Source organism: Magnolia sinica, chromosome 4, assembly GCF_029962835.1.
Source record: "Magnolia sinica isolate HGM2019 chromosome 4, MsV1, whole genome shotgun sequence".
Taxonomy (NCBI): domain Eukaryota; kingdom Viridiplantae; phylum Streptophyta; class Magnoliopsida; order Magnoliales; family Magnoliaceae; genus Magnolia; species Magnolia sinica.
Window position 1 is genome coordinate 95,121,565 of NC_080576.1, and position 20,567 is coordinate 95,142,131.

The 20,567-nt window shown below is 42.1% G+C and overlaps 1 protein-coding gene across 4 annotated transcripts in view; it reads left to right on the plus strand.

Moving 5' to 3' along the window:
• Positions 1-20,567, plus strand: part of LOC131243414 (epimerase family protein SDR39U1 homolog, chloroplastic) — a 110,670-nt gene that overhangs the window by 41,914 nt on the left and 48,189 nt on the right. For all 4 annotated transcript variants that reach the window (XM_058242773.1, XM_058242772.1, XM_058242771.1 and 1 more), the window contains one exon: positions 10,513-10,574. In XM_058242773.1, the coding sequence (XP_058098756.1) occupies positions 10,513-10,574 (62 nt within the window). The remainder of the gene's footprint in view (positions 1-10,512; positions 10,575-20,567) is intronic.

Below are 20,567 nucleotides of genomic sequence, written 5' to 3' on the forward strand. Positions count from 1 at the left end.
ATCTTGAAAGATTGAGTGAGATAAAGTTGTTTGAATCAATTCTTTTTGGCATAGGGCCTCTCTTGGCATAGGTTTATCTCTCTTGGACTCTCCTATGGCTGACAAAGGGCCCTCATCTCTTGGCATAGGATTTCTTGAATCCCACCCCTTACAGATTACCTCCACTAAGTTAAATGGTAACAACTGTCTTCAATGGGCATAATCTGTAAAAGTGTTCTTAGGAGCCCGTGAGAAGTTGTTGTATATTTTGGATGATCCCCCAAGCTCTACAGATGTTACCTACAAGTCTTGGACAAAGGAGATTATTAAGTTATTGCACGGTTGTTGAATTGTATGGATTCCTTGATTAGCCACTCAGTGATGTTTTTATCCTCAACTAAAGGCATTTGAGATACGCTTCATGATATGTTTTCGGAATCTCAGAAATTTTCACGTGTATTCCGGCTTATTCAAGAAATTGGTCAGTTTCAGCAAAACTCAAGATCATTAAAAGATTACTATTCGACGCTTCGGGGTATGTGGGATGAGTTGGATATGTATCAGCCTCTTCCTTCCAAATGTAAAGAGGATCATAAACATGCTCATAAGCAGCGGGATGATACTCGTATCATGCAGTTCATAGCTGAGTTGAATTCCGATTATCTTCATGTTCGAGATCAGGTTGTTATGCAGGATCCTCTTCCCCCATTGACGACAGTCTATGCCATGTGTCAGCGTGCTACTGTCTCTACTCTTCATTCTCTTTCATTTGTGCCACCAGAGCGTTCGACACATCTTACTGGTGATTAGTCCTCTCTTGGCCTTCGGGTACCATCCTTGAGTTCAGGGCGCTTTTTTAGTTTTGGTGGTCGTGGTAGAGGTCGCGAGGGAGATCGTAGTCGTGGCGGTCGTAGTCTTCGTGGTCGTGGCGGACGTGGACGAGGACGCGATGGTTCCCGCATTTGTTCACATTGCGGTGGAACTAATCACACTGTTGATTATTGTTGGCAGATACATGGTCGTCCTACGTATGCCGCTGCTTCTCCACCTCGACAACTGAGCAGTATACTTCAGGGGAGTCTCTTATCATTTCTCGGGCTGCATATGATGCCCTTATGCAGCTTCACATTCGTGATATTCTTGAGCCATCTTACGCAGCTTTGGCCCAGTCAGGTACTGCTTTTCTTGCGTCATCCTCTCCTACCTCCTTGGTCATAGGCTCTGGAGCTTCCTTCCATATGACTGGTAAGTCTCAATTCTTTTCCTCTTATTCTCTATAGGGATTGCATTGCATGTTTAGGGTTTAGTCTACTCGCATTTATTTTGCATTAAATTTCATCATATAGGGTTGTTTAGGACCTATCATTCACAACATAGACTATTGAATTTTCTGTTGTCAGAAATTCTCCAATTTTCATTGCTGAATTTTCTGTTAACAAACTGTTTGGACATTTATGTTACTGGAATTTTAGGAGCGTTGCGTAGTTTCCCTCATATAGAATCCTATAGGAGCATTTAGTCCCATTTAGACGCATATAGTTGCATTAGAGGACCTTTGAGTTGCGTGGGTAGTTGTATGCCCACGCGTACTGGTCGCGATTTTAGCTTGCACCATGCACTAAACATGGAGCAATTACAAGAGTCGATGGACAACATAACCCGACAGTTTGAGTCTTTGGGTAGGCGCTTGGAACAACGTATTGACCAACGCTGAGATCAGCTTAATATGCGCGTTACCCAAGTAAAGACCTTCGCCTGGGCAAACCTTGCTATTGGGGAAGATGTCCAATCTCAAGCAGGTGGTTAAGAGGATAGACAAGGGAATGAGGGTGGTTAAAGAAACAGACATGGGCGTGCACCTGTGCACCCACCCCGTGAGGGGCATCATGATCATTATGACCCAGATGCGCAACTCCTTGGGCCTTAAAGCTTTTCTAGATTGGTTGGCGGATATGGATTACTATTTTGAGTGGTATAACATGTCGGATGCTCGTCGAGTCCGATTTACCAAGATGAAGCTTGTGGGCCAAGTAAAGAGGTTTTTGGCTACTATGGAGCGTAAGAAAGAGAGGTTGAGGGAACCCCCAATAGTCCATTGAGGTTGGTTGAGGAATGGAAGTCCAAGTCTAAGCCTCTCTAAATTCTAAATACTAAAGACTTTGAGCAAGAGACTGAGTCGAACTCGATGGTGTACGCCCTTGTGGCTAGGGAAAGTGCACTAGAGGCTAGTGCAGAGTTACCCACTGAGGTCATTCCGGTAGTGGATGAGTTTTGTGATGTCTTTCCCGATGATCTACCGGATGAGCTTCCCCCTATGAGGGATATACAACACGCCATTGATTTAGTCCCTGGGCCGACTCTACCAAACCTGTCTGAGGTGGTCAATAGGAGTCTGGGAAATTTGCTCAGGTGTTTAGTAGGGGAGCACACCAGGACGTGGGACACTGCGCTACCTATCGCCAAGTTTGCATTTAATAGTTCTGTCAATAGATCCACAGGTTTAAGTCTTTTTGAAGTCGTTACTGGTCATAAACCTAGGAAGCCTATTGATCTTGTCCCTATGTCCCTGTCCCATAGGCTATTAGAGTTTGTAGAGTCCTTTGCACATCACATCACATTCATTCATTGCATTAAGAAATCAGGCGAAAGATCAATACTAGTAATGAACATTACAAAATTTCTGCTGACCAACATAAACGATTCAAGGAATTCAATGTAGGGGACTGTGATGGTTCGCATGAGGCCAAAGCGGTACCCTCAAGGAACCGTTCGTAAATTACACGTGCATAGTGCTAGACCATTTAAAATTATAACACGAAACGGTCTCAATGCGTATGTGGTAGATCTTCCACTTTCCATGGGAATTAGTTCCACATTTAATGTGGAGGATCTAGTTGTATTTCAGGGGACCACTGACACAATATCCAGCCTGTCACCTAACCATCCTGATTCTCTAGACCTTTCTCTTGATCTATGGTTCCCTCCCAACCCATCTTCCCAGCCTCTACCTCCCATACCAACCCTTCTCACACCCAGAGAGGAGATAGAGGATATTTTGGACCATCAGATAATATCGACGTCAGACGGCTGATTTCAAAAGTTTTTGGTCAAGTGGAAGTCACGCCCAGCTTCAAATAGTACGTGGCTCACTGAGGAGGAGCTTCAGAGACTTGATCCTGACATCTTGGAGCGGTTTAGGAGTTTTGTTTCACTAATGGCGAAATCTTCGCAGCCGGGGAGAGTTGATGGGGACATCTCATGCACCCGCACTCCCCCCTTACGCACGAACCCAAGGAGGGCTTCACCTTCGATCTGGATCAATGATGACATCCATGGAGGGTCTCCTAGTTAAAGGACTGTGTTTTGGTTCCTTAGGGTGGACCCGATCATCATGTGGATTCCATCATTGGATCTCATGATCGTGGTCCACTACCTTAGGTGACCTAGGACTTTGAGTTTTGCTTATTACCATTATTTGGAATATCATGAACGGTTTAGATTGTATTGATTAGTTGTTATTTTTGATTACTTCGTCTTTAAGTAATAGTATGCGCACATGGCGCGACTTTTGAGGTATAAGTTTTTCTTATAAATAGGCAACCCCTTGTAGGGTTTTTTTTCATTGAAGATGATTAATAAAATTCTGCGTTTTCCTACTTCTCTGAGTTGTGGAAACCTAATTGGGTGCGAAACCCTCCCTTCTTCGAAGGGCTAACTACCATGGTGCGAAGCCACACCCATCCCAAATCGCCCCCATCTCTTACCCTCCATATTCCTCGTCTCCTACAGCCATCCTCTCATCAAATCCACCTACGTTTGTAGCTAATCTTTCCTCTATAGCAAATTTCCAGAATCTTGCCCTGTAAGAGGGCTGAAACTTCGGCGGAGTACCGTATTCAAACCGATCATCCGTTTGGCTTGAAATTTGGAGGGAAGGCAGCCCATCCCTAGCCGATTCCAGATTCGTGGGCCCCACACATGTGCGGGCCGCCATTCACGCACGTGCGTTAGGCCAATTTGCTGTCCACACGTGCGGGCTGATCATAGGTTCCCTCTCGTCTTTATTTCACTCCTCTTTCGCCTTGTTTCCATAATCCTAACCCTAGATCATCTCAAATTCCTAAGTTCTATTTCACTTTTGAAACCTTAGGTTTTATAGAGAATGCTAGTGTATAGTGTTGTGGCCCTTTTTAGTGTTAGTGCATTTGCACACTTTCCTCTTCTCCTGCGGTGTACTTTATACTCTATTATAATAAAATATTGTGTGTTAGGGCAAGATAGCCTAACACAACATCTTTCCCAAAATCTCCTCCTTTCTCAATTTCTCCTCTCTTCTTCACATTATAATCATCAATCCATTCTCTACTTGGTATCAGAGAATAGATCCAGGCATTCCGCATCCAACAAATTGAGAGGCGACACATCACCTTGCTGACGTCAGCCGTAAAAGGGCCACTACACTATACACTAGCATTCTCTATAGGTTTTCCCGAATTGAAACGTGAGAATTCTTTAGATTGGGAAATAATCCTTTGCATGTGTGGATGAATCTACTATCCTTTGAGCATTGTTTGGTCTATAATTTTTAATTGATTCAGCCCTAACATATGTAGGTTTGGATCCTCGTACATTCCCCTTGCTGAATGCTGGACTTTATGTGGGATGTGGAATTATTGTGATTGTTTCTAAATTATTATGATCTAAAGCCTGAAATCTTGCACATCATATCTAATTTTCATGTCCTACATCAAATTGGTATCAAAGCGGGAGGTCTCGTGTTCAAGACTCCTCACCGGGGGTGATTAATGCAGGGGCATTTTCACACCAGGCTAGAGTGGGGTAGCTCGTGGGATGCGGGGACACACTCGGGGTGGGTGATCCATGTGATTTGGGGCCCACGGGGGAGATCTCGTGTTTGAGACTCCTCACCGGGGGTGATTAATGTGCATTTCACACCGGGCTCGAGTGGGGTAGCCCGTGGGATGTGGGGACACGCTCGGGGTGGGCGGCCCATGTGATTTGGGGCCCACAAGGGGGGTTTGGCTGAGGTCCTAACCCATGCGATGTGGGGCCTGGGCTATGAGATGAAGGGATTGATTCGCCATGCTCTAACAGTTCGAGCTTTTAGAGCAAGTGGTTAATTGTCCTGCATCACTCTTCAATCCACTCCTCTCATTTCTCTCAATGTTTACCATTGTGTCCTTGTCTGCCATTTTTCCATTGGACAGAAAAAAAAACTCTTGTTTGTCCCCTTAAGCCAAGTAGCTCCCATGTTTATCTCAGAAGTATTCCCTCAAAATTTTCATTGTGGTCTTAAGCATCTCCTATCCTTATCAACTATCTATAAAATGCCAAGTTGTTCCTACTCAAGATGAGATGGTTGAGAATACTCTGTTATCAACTATTCTGTCCGTTGTTTCAGCCTTATTTTTAGTACTTTGAGCTTCTTCATGAATGTAAAATTGCTCCATTTGATGACTGGTTCTTCCCTCTAGCACTCTTCACTTGGAGCATGGAGACCTTTATCCTTAGGCCACATGTTCAGAAGTGGAATGATTTTGAGCACGACGAGTGTTCAAGGATTTCAAGAACTACTGGGTAGTAATCAAATGCAGACATCAGGAGGATAGATTCGGGTGCTCCAATGAAGAACTCTTCCCAGCTTTTGAAGATGTGAAACCGATCCAAGCGACATGAGATTGTCACCTACTGATTATTAGACCACATGAATTGAGCTCTTCCAAGAGGAAGATCAATTAATTCCAGATTGTATATGAACTTGTAAAAACATCTCATACAAGAAGAGATCCTTTGTACCTTGATTTTTCATATGACAAGCGGGTTAATTTGACATCCCTGAGGCACTGGGATTTTTCCATATGGATATGACTGTTCCTCTCCAAAATGCCTTCTAAACTGCTTATCATTTGTATCATAAACAAGGTCATTGCCCATTTGAGTTTATCCCACTCTCTTGAAACTTTGCCAAGAGAGGATTGTGGCCCGCTCTTCCAAAGCTTCTAGAATGTCATCGTCCCACATCATTATCATTCCACCCCATTTTAGTCTTCAGCTACCATATGCGTCTTTTTCTTTTTCGAACATCTCTAGCTATTTCCTAGACTCCTAATCCATCTTATCTAAACTTCGTTTCTTTCAACTTTAAAATGCCCAATCTCCATTTTCTGACATTGATTTACTGCAGGCCTGCACTCTTGAGCCCAAATCTCTAATATTCCAGATCACTATATTCATTCTTAAACTACTCCATTTTGTCCCTTTTAAGCCCCTTCCTGATACAGCATTGGGTCCTCACCAAACAAGAAATAATCATTGAGTAAATTTGAAGAAGGGCTAAACGAATTAGCACATTTTCTCCCAGGCTCAAACAAAATCGCATGAGATAAGTGGGGGTAGAAACCATTGGTAGCATCCAATGTTTTATGTATCGGTATCACACTATTTACATAGCCTTGGGATACAGAAACATTGTGGGAAACATTGGGAAATATCATATGTATCGCAGTCTGTGGGAAACATTGAGGATTTAAAGACATAATTTCACATTTAGACCTCGAACACTTGTATCCAAAATGAGTTCATATCATTCAAATCTCATACAATATGAATAATACAACCAAAAGATAAAAAAACAAAAGATACACATATACTTAGATCCAAATGGAGTTACTAGGCAACTCAAAGTCATCATCCCTATCCGTATAGTGGCGGACATAATCCTGTTACCACACATAACTGCTGCAATACTATGCCAACTCATGAGCTGATGATACAGGACTATGTACTCTTATCTCTGGTAGTCATCCTCACCAAGTGACACTAGTATGCCCATCGGTGGATGCTGAGTAGACACCGCAGTTGTCTCCACTGGTTGTGACTGTTGTTGGGCATCTCCACACCCATATCTGTATCTTGGATAAATTTTTCCATAGCCATATCCCTATCCATGTCCATAGGTGATCTCCTCGCCATATTTATATTAGATGATTGCAAGTTGTGTCATAGTTGCTAGAGTTGCTCATCCCACAGCCATACAAGCCATACTCGTACTACAATGTGGAACTAGAGCTCCCTTACAAATCACTGTCATCTATGACCCAAAGCCGTGGAACTAGAGCTATCTCATATGATGAGAGAATTGCTTCCTTGGTTTAGAAGCTCGTATTGGGACACAACATAGTGGTTTAGGTCTCGGGCAGCATGGTGAAAGCCCCTCTCCATATTGAATGTGCTAACGAGCCTTAACTTAGACTCTCTCTATGAAAGTCTATATTGCCATTGCCATTGCCACCTTGTCATTGTTGCCGTTAATGCCATCATCACATACATTGCTATCTTTGTCAGATGGGGACGCAACTTGATTGCCATTCCTGTATGGATTCCTTAAGCCATGACACAACCCACCCTGTGACCTTGATGCCTCATGGCTAGAGGTGCGCATCGAGTCGAGTCGGACCGAGTTAGGTCCAACTCGACTCGATCTGGTTTTGCCAACCCCTTGACCCGAACTCGATCCGACTCGGGACCGAGTCCTGCAGGCCTGACTCGATCCGAACCGAATCTTGGCTGGGTTGACCCGAACCGAGTCCGACTCGGTCAGAGAAACTAAGTCGGATCGAGTTGGCTACGATTCGGATCGGGTTTTCTATCAATCTGATATTTGTGTGTTACCTTATTCCATGTCTATGTTAACTTATAAACGGGTTGGATCTCACATAAACATCATGGGTAGGCCATAGGAAGGTTTCAATGGTGGGTCACTGCCCCCACTGTTTTCTGTGGTGGGGCCCACACACGCACATGACAAAGAAAAGTTTTTTGCCAACCAATAGAAACATTTCCCTATTTTTCACCCATATATACAAACACAGAGAGAATGAGAGAGTGAATACCTGTGAATGGCAAGGGTGGTGGCAAGGTCAACAATACCGGCACCGATTATCACGAATCACGATGCCATTATCTTGAGAAGATAAACTCATCTCTCTCTCCTTCTCCCTCTCCCTCAAAACTCTCGCTCTATCTATCTCTTTCAAAACTCTGGGAAAACAGAACGAACTTGGATTGGAACGTCGGGTAGTGTCTTCTAGATGGGAGAGGATTAGGTGTTACCAGGTAACTCGTGTTTGGGGCATGTTACCCCGTAACAGATGGTTAGCCCTTCAGGCCCAAAATATCCCAAGAGCTCCGGCCTACGTTGTGAGTCGCCACCTGCACTATTCGACCGAGCGATTCTTGTAGGACATGAATACATGAATACTGTGTAGCACCTGTGAAGCCATTCCATTAAACCCAGTCCGTACACTGGATTCAACCGTACTCCGCGAAGGGCTTGAGGGATGGGATGAATCCGGTGTTGAATCCAACGAGGGATTCTCGCAATCCAGTGTTGCAGCAGAGAATCCAAGGAGAGGAATTTGGGCCCAAAAACCACGCGTCCCAAACAATGGGCGGTATTGTCAGGTTGGATATGACAATACTATCCCTTCTAATCCCAGCCAATTTTGCTTGCCTAACTGTCCATGAAGGTAAATTTTTTTTTAAAAAAGTTTATTTTATATTATTCGATTCCAGTGTGAGTCGGGTTTTGGATCGGATCGGATCTGACCGAATTGGATTTCAGATCGGGTTACTATCTAATCCAAACTCGACTCGTCGTGCAGTCGGATCTAAGTGGGTCTACTCAATCCGACCCGATCCTGGCTTTTGGTTTAGGTCGGATCGGATCCGACCGGTTTGATTGAGTCGGATCCGTCGGTTTGGGTCGGATCCTGCCCACCTCTACTCATGGCTCTCACTTCTTGATGCCTTGTCCCTCGTCAAGGCACCAAAGCAATCATCTTGAGATGCCACTTCTTCATCTAGAACTTGGTCGACCTCGATGCCCATGATTGCTGCCTCTCTGGCTATCGTGGGATGAGGGCATCTGTTTGCTCATTCAAGGCTGCCAATATAATCAACTCGTAAAGTGGGCCCTTGTCTTCTCCAACAAGATGAATGGATCTTTACTGATTGCCATCATGTCCAAGGGATTGCTCTCTAGTTTTCTTGCACTTTTTGCCAGTGGTTGCCTTAGTCACAACTTCATGTTGTACTGGCAAAACATAAACTTTTGGGGCTTTGCATGCCCCATCTTGTTCCTCCTATTCATGTGGATCAAGGAAAACTTTCTCCCGTTTTACTTGTATGGAGATTATGAAACTGTATGGGCTCGGACATGAACCACGAATGGATGGTGAATATGGAGCGATAAAAAGATTATTGTGGGGAAGGGAAAGAGGAGTGGCAGAATTATTGTTATTTAATTTCAAAAGCTTAGGCCCTATTTGGTAAATCGCCTAAAAATGAGTTCGTCTTATTTTGGTTAACAGTAATTATGTATTAGAGATCGAGATCTCTAATACATTACTACTTTTTAACTAAAATGAGATGAACTCATTGTGCATTAGAGATCAATATTTCTAATGTGTGTGTGTGTGTGTGTGAGAGAGAGAGAGAGAGAGAGAGAGAGAGAGAGAGAGAGAGAGAGTCAACATTTCTAATATATAATTACTGTTAAAATTTCTAATATATAATTACTATTAAATAAAGTGAGATGAACTCATTTTAAGGTGTCTACAAATGGGGTCTTATATATATATTTATTTATTTATAAATTATAAAAGGCAAGTTGCAGATAAGGCCAAAAGGAATTTTATGTACTTCGTTGAGCAATGAGGGCCATATTCATGCATACTTTCATTGCATACGGAGTATTTATAAACTTCAATGCAAACCATTCAAATTTCCAACCCACTTTGGATGCTGAATGACTAAAACAAGCACTTTGATCTAACAAAGCTAAATCCAATCAATGGCATGTTTTTATTGAATATGCAACACTGGATTCCATTCAGTGGCTAATGATCATATGTTTGGATAGTGGTAAACCAATGAAAAAGTGTGATTTTTGGGCTATGTGCAAACCAAATTGAGGTCCACATTGTGGGTGGCTTCAATTAAATTAGATGCATATCATGCATATATGGATAGTATGCCTGCCTATGATCCCCCATATTCTGGAATGCACACTGTGAGAGCAAACATCATATAATTCCTTGGAGTTCCAATACCGTACACAAGGCATGCCGTACCAGATGAATGTGGAATACCACCACCACATGGCATGGCAATTTCCTAGCCATTTCTTGGGAAAATACAGTGCTTATGTTATCTATAACATGCAACTAATTGCAATGATTTTTACATGTATAAGTGTTATGAGAATTCTTGTTTTTGGCACAATAGGATCTGCAAAGCTGACCTAAATAGCTGGAACAAGGCTACGTTGATGATGGCATGTCATGATAACTCATCATGAGTTTGTTTGCCCATGCTTCATTGCTAAAGAGCGTGTAATTGAAACCCATGCAATGGAATCTTTGGAAGGGGCAAAGATTAATTTATTTTGAACAGAAACACTCTTAATTGTTCTCTGTTCACCTCTTTTTGTTACTCTTGGCACACTTTCAGGCACAAGTGATACTCAGGTATTTGATGAACGAAGTCCTTCAGGAAATGACTACTTATCAGAGGTATGAAATCCTCATTACGGACTTAATGATTGAAGTAACTTGAAAATCTACCTTTATTTTTTATTGCATTATTTATTGATGGTTAGATGGAAATACTTTGCTCATAAATTTTTGTTCTAGTTAAAAATATGGAATCTAATCTACTGAATATCTTGAAGTATGTCTGTCATTATAACAAACTCATATGCTATGAAGTAAATACGACAAACCATAGCTTGGAGAGTTATGACAATCAATGTTTGTAGTATCGATACTATCGGCCAATATATCAGCTTATATTATTGATATTGCACTCCAGGGATACAAATCTTCCCTGGAATATCACTGGAACGCCAAAAATCCTGAGTATCACACGATACATCGCAATGTATTGCAATATATTGCAATATATCACAATGTATTGGTGATATTTCCCGATATCGTGATTTATCGCCCATTTTCTGTTTGAAATTTTACTTAGCATCGACCAATGTTTTCCATATCATTATTACGTAATGTATCGCACCCTTGGGATACAGATACGTTTTGGTTATCGCATGGGATATATCGGTTGTATCGCATATTGTATCGCTATTGTTGGGAAACATTGGGAAATTGTTTGAATTTTTCAATGAAACTTTAGGGATTGTTAAAAAAGACATCAATACACACTTAGAAATCAAAACATCATAAAAAAAACAAGTGCACATAATAGGTTTCCTTTGTATGGGGTCCTAGTCTATCCGTTGTCTGACTAAATTGATGCAAGTACATTCAAAGTCTATTCATATAATTTATAAATGCAAGAAGACATGTATGGAAACACTAGAAATACATTCAAAAGCAAAAGAAGTAGAATACTAGAAATATGCCTATAAATAATATGTATGGCTATGGCTTAGACCCACATAGACTTGTGCGGTTGCTCAAAATTATCGTCTCCATATCGATGGGGCTAGGCATAGTACTATTGCTTTACAAACTAACAATACTATGCCTAGGTCATAATAGAATGGGACTAATGAAGATACTTTCTAACGTAACGTTGGTACTTGGTACTCATCCTCTCCAATTTGAGAAAATTTGGAAAAAATTCTAATTTTTCCCAATTTTTGGCAAATCAGCCCATCCTCCCTCAAATTCCAAAATTAGTGTATGTGATGATGATCTCATCAAACACTCCTGAATACTCTGAACTGGGGGCCAATTGACTACTAATCCAAGTGGAATTTTGAAAATAATATTTTTTAACATTTTTAATTGAAAATAAAATTTTCTGAAAATTCCTAAAATTACCAAGAATCACCATATCAGGTTACATATATGTTTGATTTTGTGTTTAGAAACAAAGATTGCAATTAATTTACGAGAAATTGGAAAATTTCAACTTGCAGATTGAACATGTGAGATATATCAACACTACCAGTGCATTTTGTATCGCACAGGTGGGACACAAGATATATCCTGGAATATATCAGCTGATATTGTCGATACTGAAAACATTTGTGTCGAAAATACTTGTCAATATTGACAGATATCGTCGATACCACTCAGGAACCGATAGTACTCTCTTCTAAAAACCCCAAAAATCCATTTTCCCACTTTTTCCATCAAATTTCTCTCTTCTAAGAAGCTTATGGGTGGGATTTCGGTCCATCCTTTACAAGGATTTGGGAGAAAAACTTACATTTCAAATTGGATTCAACATTTTCTCGGATTTAGGGTTGTTTCTTAATCGGTGAGGTATTTTGAATTTTGATCCATTTCTTTTTGTTTAAATCAAACAAAGACATAGTGAAAATGTTAGAAATCCTTGATTCTTCATGTTTTGCATGGAAAATTAACGATTTCAACATTCGATTTCGAGATTTGAGGGTAGGTGGCCCAATTTGGGGAAAATTCAAAATTTTCCCAATTTCTCCCAAATTGCTTGCAATCTTACAATCCAACATGAAATCAAACATCGATGAGGCCTGATCTACTGATTTATGGAGTTTTTTTTTTTTGAAATTTCAGAGAAAAATATTTTTTAATTAAAAAAATTATATATATATATATATTTTCAAAATTTCACTTCTAGCAGCAGTTCATTTTGTTCATTTGCATAGTATTTAGGACTGTTTGAGGAAATGATCATCACATACACTCTAATTTTGAGATTTGAGAGTAGGTTTGATTTGCAGGAAATAGGGGATAATTCGAAATTTCCCAAATTTGTTGCAGTCTTACACTTAAAACATGAATCAAACATATATGGGGCGTGATCTACTATTTCAATTATTATTATTTTTTAATATTTTTCTGACTTAAATAATATTTTTAATTAAAAATTAATAAAAAATATTTTTATTCGATTTTTTTTCTTCCACCAGTCAATTGGATGCATTTTCTGAGAATTTAAAGGTTTTTGATGATTTTTTCAAAAATATAACTATAAATTTATTTAAAAATAATTAATAAATGTGAAAAATCTTGATATAGTACCCTATTGTGCTAACATAATGTTCTATCCCTTCTTTTGGTTTTCAATGTATTGGTTGCATTTTCATAAATGTCTTCTTGCATTTATAACTATCATGAGTTCACTTTGTATATAATTGCATCAGTTTAGTGAGATAGCGCATTGCTTAGTACCCTATACAAAGGAAACCTATTTTATGCACTTTTTCTTGTGATGTTATGATTTAAAAGTGTACATTAAGGTCCTTGTTAACAATCCTTGAAGTTTCATTGAAAAATTCGACCAATTTCCCAATGTTTTCCATTTTTTCCCAAAAAGTGTGATACATTACTTGATACAAACGATATTTCCCTTGCGATAACCGACACATGTTTATATCCCAAGGGTGTGATTCATAACGTGATACCGATACTGCAAACATTGATGACAATAACCTACCAAATTTAATGCTTAGGATTCACTTATGTTTTGTATCCTAATTATTTTATTATAATTTAATCCACGCTAACATGAACTACTTGAAGCATGGAATAGAATTCTTTGATGGCAAGTTCCAAATGTTTATATTATTAATATTCCTTTCAATTCATAGCATTCATCGGTGTGATAGCAGACCGCTTTTTCATGACATAGCTACGTTAGTCTTTTTAGGCTATGTTGTCTCATCTCAAGGTGTTAAGGTTGATGAGTAGAAGATCAAAGCAATTGTAGAGTGGTCGACTCCAAAATCGGTGACTGAAGTGTGAAACTTCTATGGCCTAGCTACATTTTACCGACTGTTCATTAAGAACTTTTGTAGTATCATTACTCCCGTGACCAATTGCATAAGGGCCAAAGACTTTGCTTGGACTCAAGAAGCCCAAGAGAGTTTTGACTTAATTAAGGAAAAACTAACCAAAGCATCTGTGCTTGCCTTGCCAAATTTTAATGCAATGTTTGAGGTAAAATGTGATGCATCGCACATAGGTACTGGGGTCATCTTAAGCCGAAAGGGACACCCCATTGCCTACTTTAGTGAGAAACTTAATGATGCTAAGAAGCATTATTCTACCTATGATGTTGAATTGTATGACGTTGTGCAAGCCTCGCAGTTTTGGTGTCACTACTTAGTTCACAAGGAGTTTGTGTTGTACTTCGATTATGAGGCTCTCTGTTTTCTCAATGCCTAAAAGAAACTTAATTCTAGGCATGCTAAGTGGGTTTCGTATTTACAAGAGTATACCTTTGTGATTCATCATAAGGCAGGTACAAAATTATGAATTTGCTTAATTGAAAATCTTATCTCCTTAAGACTGTCTTTTAAAGTGATTGGATTTGATCTATTGCCGAAAAATTACTAAATTGACCCATATTTTGGAAATGTTTGGGAAGAGTGTCAAAATGGGCAAAATGAAAAATATCCCATTATAAATGGGTACCCTTTTTTTTTTTTTTTAAATTTAAAATTTTAAGCCAGCATATATATTCATAGGATTTGTAAGTACAATTGTGTGGGCACAGACAATTTTTCGGGAGGGTCAACCAAGAAAGGGAAGCAGGCTCACCTATTGTAAAGGAAAAGAAAACAAAAAGGAAAGGGGGGGCTTAGCTTTCTCGCAGCGAGCCAAGGCCCACTCTATCTAGGAACAGAAGGCCACGAATGGATGATGGGAGCTCTCCCAGTTACAGATATTGCCTACTACCTTGCCTAGCACTCCCTGGCCTAGCTAGCCCATCCGCCACCGAGTTCGCCTATCTGGGAAGGTGAACAAGGTGGACCTCCATTCTATTCTTGAGAGCCTCGATTCTAGCCACCCAATACCACATTGACTAGGCGCAGCATGTTTGTTTGGAGAGGGCAACAATGACAGGCTGGGATTCACTTTCAACCACCAATTTAGCAATTCCCCTATCAGTGCACCGAGAGAGGCCATCCTAGATCGCCCTGATTTCAACCCTTGAGCTGGAACCGAATTCGAAACCAACTGGGAAAGCAAAGAGGAAAGCTCTCGTGAGGTCTCTGGCAACTCCACCTCCCCTCAAAGGACCCAGATTTCCCACTGCCGACGTTAATCTTTGTCCATCCATGGAGAGGCTTTTTCCAGTTGACCACCCGAAAATTTAGAGGTTTGGGCTGATGGCCGATGATCCCCAGGTTCCGCAGAGTTATCGCCATGGATCGATTTGGAGCCTTTGGAAGTGGCAAAATGGACCCAAATAGGCTGATCCAATGCAGGGTGTTCGAAATTACCCCTGAAGCTCGAAATCCGGTGCCTTCGAAGCGGGCCGATTTTCTAGCCTTCCAAAGCTCCCAGAAGATGAAAATGGGCATGAGGCCCTTCAAAAGGAAGAATCTGTTGGAGGTAGTAGCAGCAGCCCACCAAGCACTGGACGTCCCACCCACCGTCGAGGGAATCAGCCCACTAATGGTGAAGATCTGACTGAAGTGTCCCCACACTTGCCTAGCCGTAACACTAGAGGAGAAAAGGTGGTCAATCGTCTCAATCTAGGCGAGGAATCGGAAGGCCAACACTCATACTTTGAGACGATGCAAATCCCTTTGCCTTGAATCCTTGCATCCACTGGGATTGCCTTGTGGATTATCTTCCAAGTCAAGAGGGAGAGTTTCGGCGGAAGTTTAGCATGCCACACCCACCTGGACCAAGCTTTGATGGAGCCGCGAGCTCTGATGTTTTGCTATGCCGACCCAATAGACATTTATCCCGAGACGGAGTCTGTCCAGATGCATCTTTCATCCACGGCTGATGTGCAAATCCCTTATAAATGGGTACCTTTTTAAGGGTAACCAACTATGCCTTCCCGAAGGATCCCTATGACACCAAGTCATAGCCAAGTTATATGGTGGCGGCTTGGGAGGTCACTTTGGTTGAGACAAGACAATTGCTATGGTCTGTGAGCATTACTTTTGGCCAAAGTTGAACCAAGATGTAGAATAGTTCGTTCGTAAATGTATGAGCTAAGGGGTAGGCAACAAAATTGTGGACTATACCAACCTTTGCCTATTCCATCTCAACCATGGGAGGACGTTAGTATTGACTTTGTGCTTGGGTTGCCAAGAACATAATGAGGTTATGATTCTATCTTCGTGGTAGTTGATCACTTTTTTAAAATGTCTCATTTTATTCCATGTAGGAGAACTACCGATGCCTCTCACATTGCTCACATCTTCTTCAAAGAGATCTCTGGCTCCATGGTGTTCCAAGAACCATCACATCTGATCAAGACACAATTCATGAGCCGCTCTTGGCAAACTTTGTGGAAACATATGGGCACTCAACTCCAATTTTCAAGTGCTTATCTTTCACAAACCGACGGTAAACCAAACTTGTTAACCGATCTCTTAGTGATTTACTCCGATGCTTGGCAAGTGACCAACCACGACAATGGGATCTTGTCTTACCTCAAGCTGTATTTTCTTACAACAACTCGAAGTGTCGATCTACTCAAAAGATTCCATTTGAAGTGGTTTATGAAAGAAACCCAAACCATATCTTGGATTGGGTACCAATTCCTAATCTGGGAAAAGGTAGTATCGAAGCGGAAGAACTTGCCATGGAAGTTGAAGAGCGAGAGAGGGAGCGGGAGCAGGTTGGAGATCGCGATCGGGATCGGGAGGATCCTTGGGAGCGGGTTTCTTCCCGAAAGTTCTCCAAAACCTTCTTCTCTTTTTGCAGCGAACCTTACCTTCGACACTACCGAAGACGATCTGCTTCGTATTTTCGGCCGCTATGGGAAAATACGGGACGTCTTCATTCCTTGGAATAGACAGCTCAATCGATCGCATGGTTTTGCCTTCATCCGGTTTTGCTATGAACAGGATGCTCTTAACGCTATCCACTTTCTCCTTGAACGAAGAATTGATGGGAGGGTGGCGCATGTTGCTTGGGCGAAAAGTGATTCGGGTAGAGGTGTTGTAACACAACCCATTTCCTCCTCAGAACATTAGCAGAGAAACTCGAATGGGATTCGACCATATCTCAATGTGGTAAAAAAATCAACACCTTACTCTCAAAACCTCATGGAGGCGAAGTCTGGGGTCACAACCATCGCTGATTCTAGAGCAGTTGAGAATCGGCTTCGATGGTTGAATCTCGCCATGGTCGGAACTGCGGTGGACAGGGATATCCGTATTGATCGGCTATATGATTCTCTGAAGAAGCCTGATGTGAAGTTCTCTGAGGTGGAGATCGTAAGGATCTCAGCTATGAAATTCTTGATTTTGTTCAAATCTGTAGCACAGATGGACGCCTTCAATGGAAATGTGAATCTACAAAAAGAAATGGGGCTTCAATCGATAGAGAAGTGGACTCTCGATGAGGTAATTAGGGGCGATGGGGTATGGGTCCGATTGTTTGGTATCCCCACACACGCTTGGATCGAGTCCGTTATTTTAGATCTGGCGAGCTATTTCGGGAAGATTGTCCAAATAGACTCCAATTCCTGATTCGGATACTTCCAGGCGTTTGTGAGGATCAAAGTCATTCCCCGTCCGGGTGTAACTTTTAATCAGGTGCTGCGGTTACAAGTTCTGGGGAAGGTTTATCCTATAATCGCGGAGCTGGAGCCTATATTCAGTTGCGGATCTGCTTCTTCTGCTCATCATACTACGGGAGAAAGAACCAAGGAGTGGGTTCTTAGAAGGTTTCATGGTTACAGCGGCCCCCCTGTAACTGTTTGTGGAAATGTCTCAATAAGAGGTGAGGAGTCCAATGGTGAAATCTTGGGTAAACAACCTGCAAGTTTTATCAATGCTCGTATGGGAGAAAGGGACAAGTCCCTTTCAGACACCGATGGAGCTGCTACTTCTGAGGACTGTGCAATGGAAATTATGGCAGTGGGTGGAATAAATGGCAATGGGAGAGTAAGCACAACAGGCGTTTCTGTAAATGTCCCTACTGGTGGAAATGACAGCACAGGTGAACTTCGCTATTCAAGTGATAAGGATGGAAGAGGGGTAGAGCTTCTCGATAGTCCGGAAGTAAGGGGAGGTCATGGAGCTTCTGCTCATGCTCTTTTGATCGGTCCTGCTGAGGACTCAGCTATTCTCGCCACAACAGGTATTTCTTCAAGCTGTCAGGAGTGCTATCAGGCGAGATCGCAGGTTTGCCTTCTGACTAATCAATCCAATAAGAACTCAGACCACATTATTGTTTCCCAAGGGGAAGAAGATATGCTGTGTGGAATGCAGCCCTATGGTTAGCCTCAACAGAACGTTGTTCTTGTGATCAGTCATCGGGATATGATCCAGCCCGAGGGTTTAGAAGTTTTCAATGTTAACTCCGAAGCAACAACTGTATCTCCAAACAACATCGGTAACCATTTCCAATCCCAGGAACAGAACGTTGCCCTTGCGATCAGTCATCTGGATGTGATCCAGCCAGAGGGTTTACAAGTAATGAATGTTGATTCCGAAGTAACAGCTATATCTCCAAAGAACACTAACAACCATGTCCAATCCCAGGTATAGACTCAGGGAGTAATGCAGGCTGGTGGAAAGGAGAATCGTCCACCTGAGGTATGGAACGTTTATTGGAGGAAGCGTATTGAGGTGGGTGTTAGGGGTGATAGCAGAGCTGTGCCAAGAGGTGGGAGACATTCATTCCCTTTTTCTGGAATGGAAGGAAGGCTAAACCAGAAGGAGAGAGCTGCCCTTGAAGTGGACCTTTCAGCCTATTTCTCCTCTGATATCAGACCGCTTAATGAATCATATGGGACTTGAGAAGAAGGATATGATAGCCCCCCTAACATTCACTGTTCGAGACAAGCTCAGGAACAAGATAAGGAGGTGGGGAATGGTTTTGACTGGGAGTGCAAGTACCAGGAGTCGGTGGACCAAGGAAGACAGGAGGGACACATATTGCTTGAGGGGGAAAATTCTATGCGGCAGACTAGGAGACACAAAAGTCTATTCACTAAAGGAAACTGGAGTTCAAGACTTCGTAGGATGAAGAGACGGGCCGTAATTACAGGATGTGTGACGGATGGATAAGATCATTGTGTGGAACATTCGTGGCATTGGTAATAAAAGATCGGTTAGGACCACCAAGCGGATCATCAGCAAACATGATCCTCGGATTGTTGCCATTCTAGAGCCCATGCTTGGGGATGAGAGAAGAGTGCAAACAGGGTTGGCGCTGGGTTTTCATTCTTCCCTTTCGAATTATGAGGAGGGTGACAAGATCTGGATTTTTTATAAATCCAATGCAGCTGTTTCTGTTATGTTTAAATCTGATCAATGTTTATCGATTTGTGTAACCTTTCAGACTTCTGCTGCTTCGCTATATATATCCTTTATCTACGCCAGGTGTGCTCGAGTGTTGAGGAGAAGTCTATGGGCGGACCTTGCCTCTATTTCGTCTTCGACTCAAGGCCCTTGGGCAGTTTGTGGGGATTTCAATGCCATTGTGGACGGTTTGGAAAGAAGGAGCCGTAGGTCTGCAGATAGAGCATCCTCAGAGGAATTTGCCGTGGCCATTAATCGAGCGGGTCTCCTGGATGCAAGTTTTTCTGGAAATAGATTCACTTGGAGCAACAATCAGGTGGGGAATTCTCGTGTTTGGGCACGGCTGGACCGTGTCCTTGTTGATGTCAGGTGGTCAATGGCTTTCCCACAATTCCAGGTTTCTCACTTGCCTCGAGTTCAATCCGATCATGCTTCTCTTCTTCTCAGCTTCCTAGATCAGCCGATTACCGGTCCAACCTTTCCGTTTTCAACATATTTGGATGAAACATGAGGATTTTCTCAGAGTGGTCAGCACAACGTGGAAGAGGGTCGAGTCAAATCATCCAATATACAACGTTATATCCAAGCTCAAGCAGGTCAAAAATGATTTAAAAGTCTGGAACAAGGTGGTGTTTGGGAATATATTTCAGCAAATTAGGACAGTGGAAAGTACGATGGCTGATTTAGAGGCCAATATGCAGGATTTATCTAGACCGTCGGACCAGCTTCGCAGTTTGCAACAGGAGCTCGATGCTAACTCAGACAGACTATCCTCTTTGGAACTTCTGCAGGAAATTTTCTGGAGGCAGAAATCGAGAGTCGATTGGCTGGCGGAGGGAGACAGAAATACGAGATTTTTTCATGCCACTGCTATGGAAAAACAAAGGCGTGCCACTATCCGTCAAGTGGAGCTCGAGTCGGGGCATCTCGCTGACAATCAGGCAGATCTCAGAGATGCGGCGATGGCTCATTTCCAGCACATTTTCTCCGCTGAGCCATGTTGCATTGATCACAACATTTTGCAATGCATTCCCCGTAAGGTTACGTAGGATCAGAATGAAATGTTGATGGCTACCCCTTCGATGTCGGAAGTCCAGGCTGCAGTTCAATCCATTCCGAGCGATAGTGCGGCGAGGCCCAATGGTTTCTCAGCAAGTTTTTTCTAGTCTTCTTGGGAGGTTGTTGCGCAGGACATTCATAGGGCTGTCTCTTTCTTTTTCCGAGGAAAGCTTCCAAGGTCAGTTACGTCGTCGTTTATTTGTTTAATTCCCAAATCTTCTTCTCCAAAGCAGTTTTCTGATTATCGGCCAATTAGCTTGTGCAACGTTTT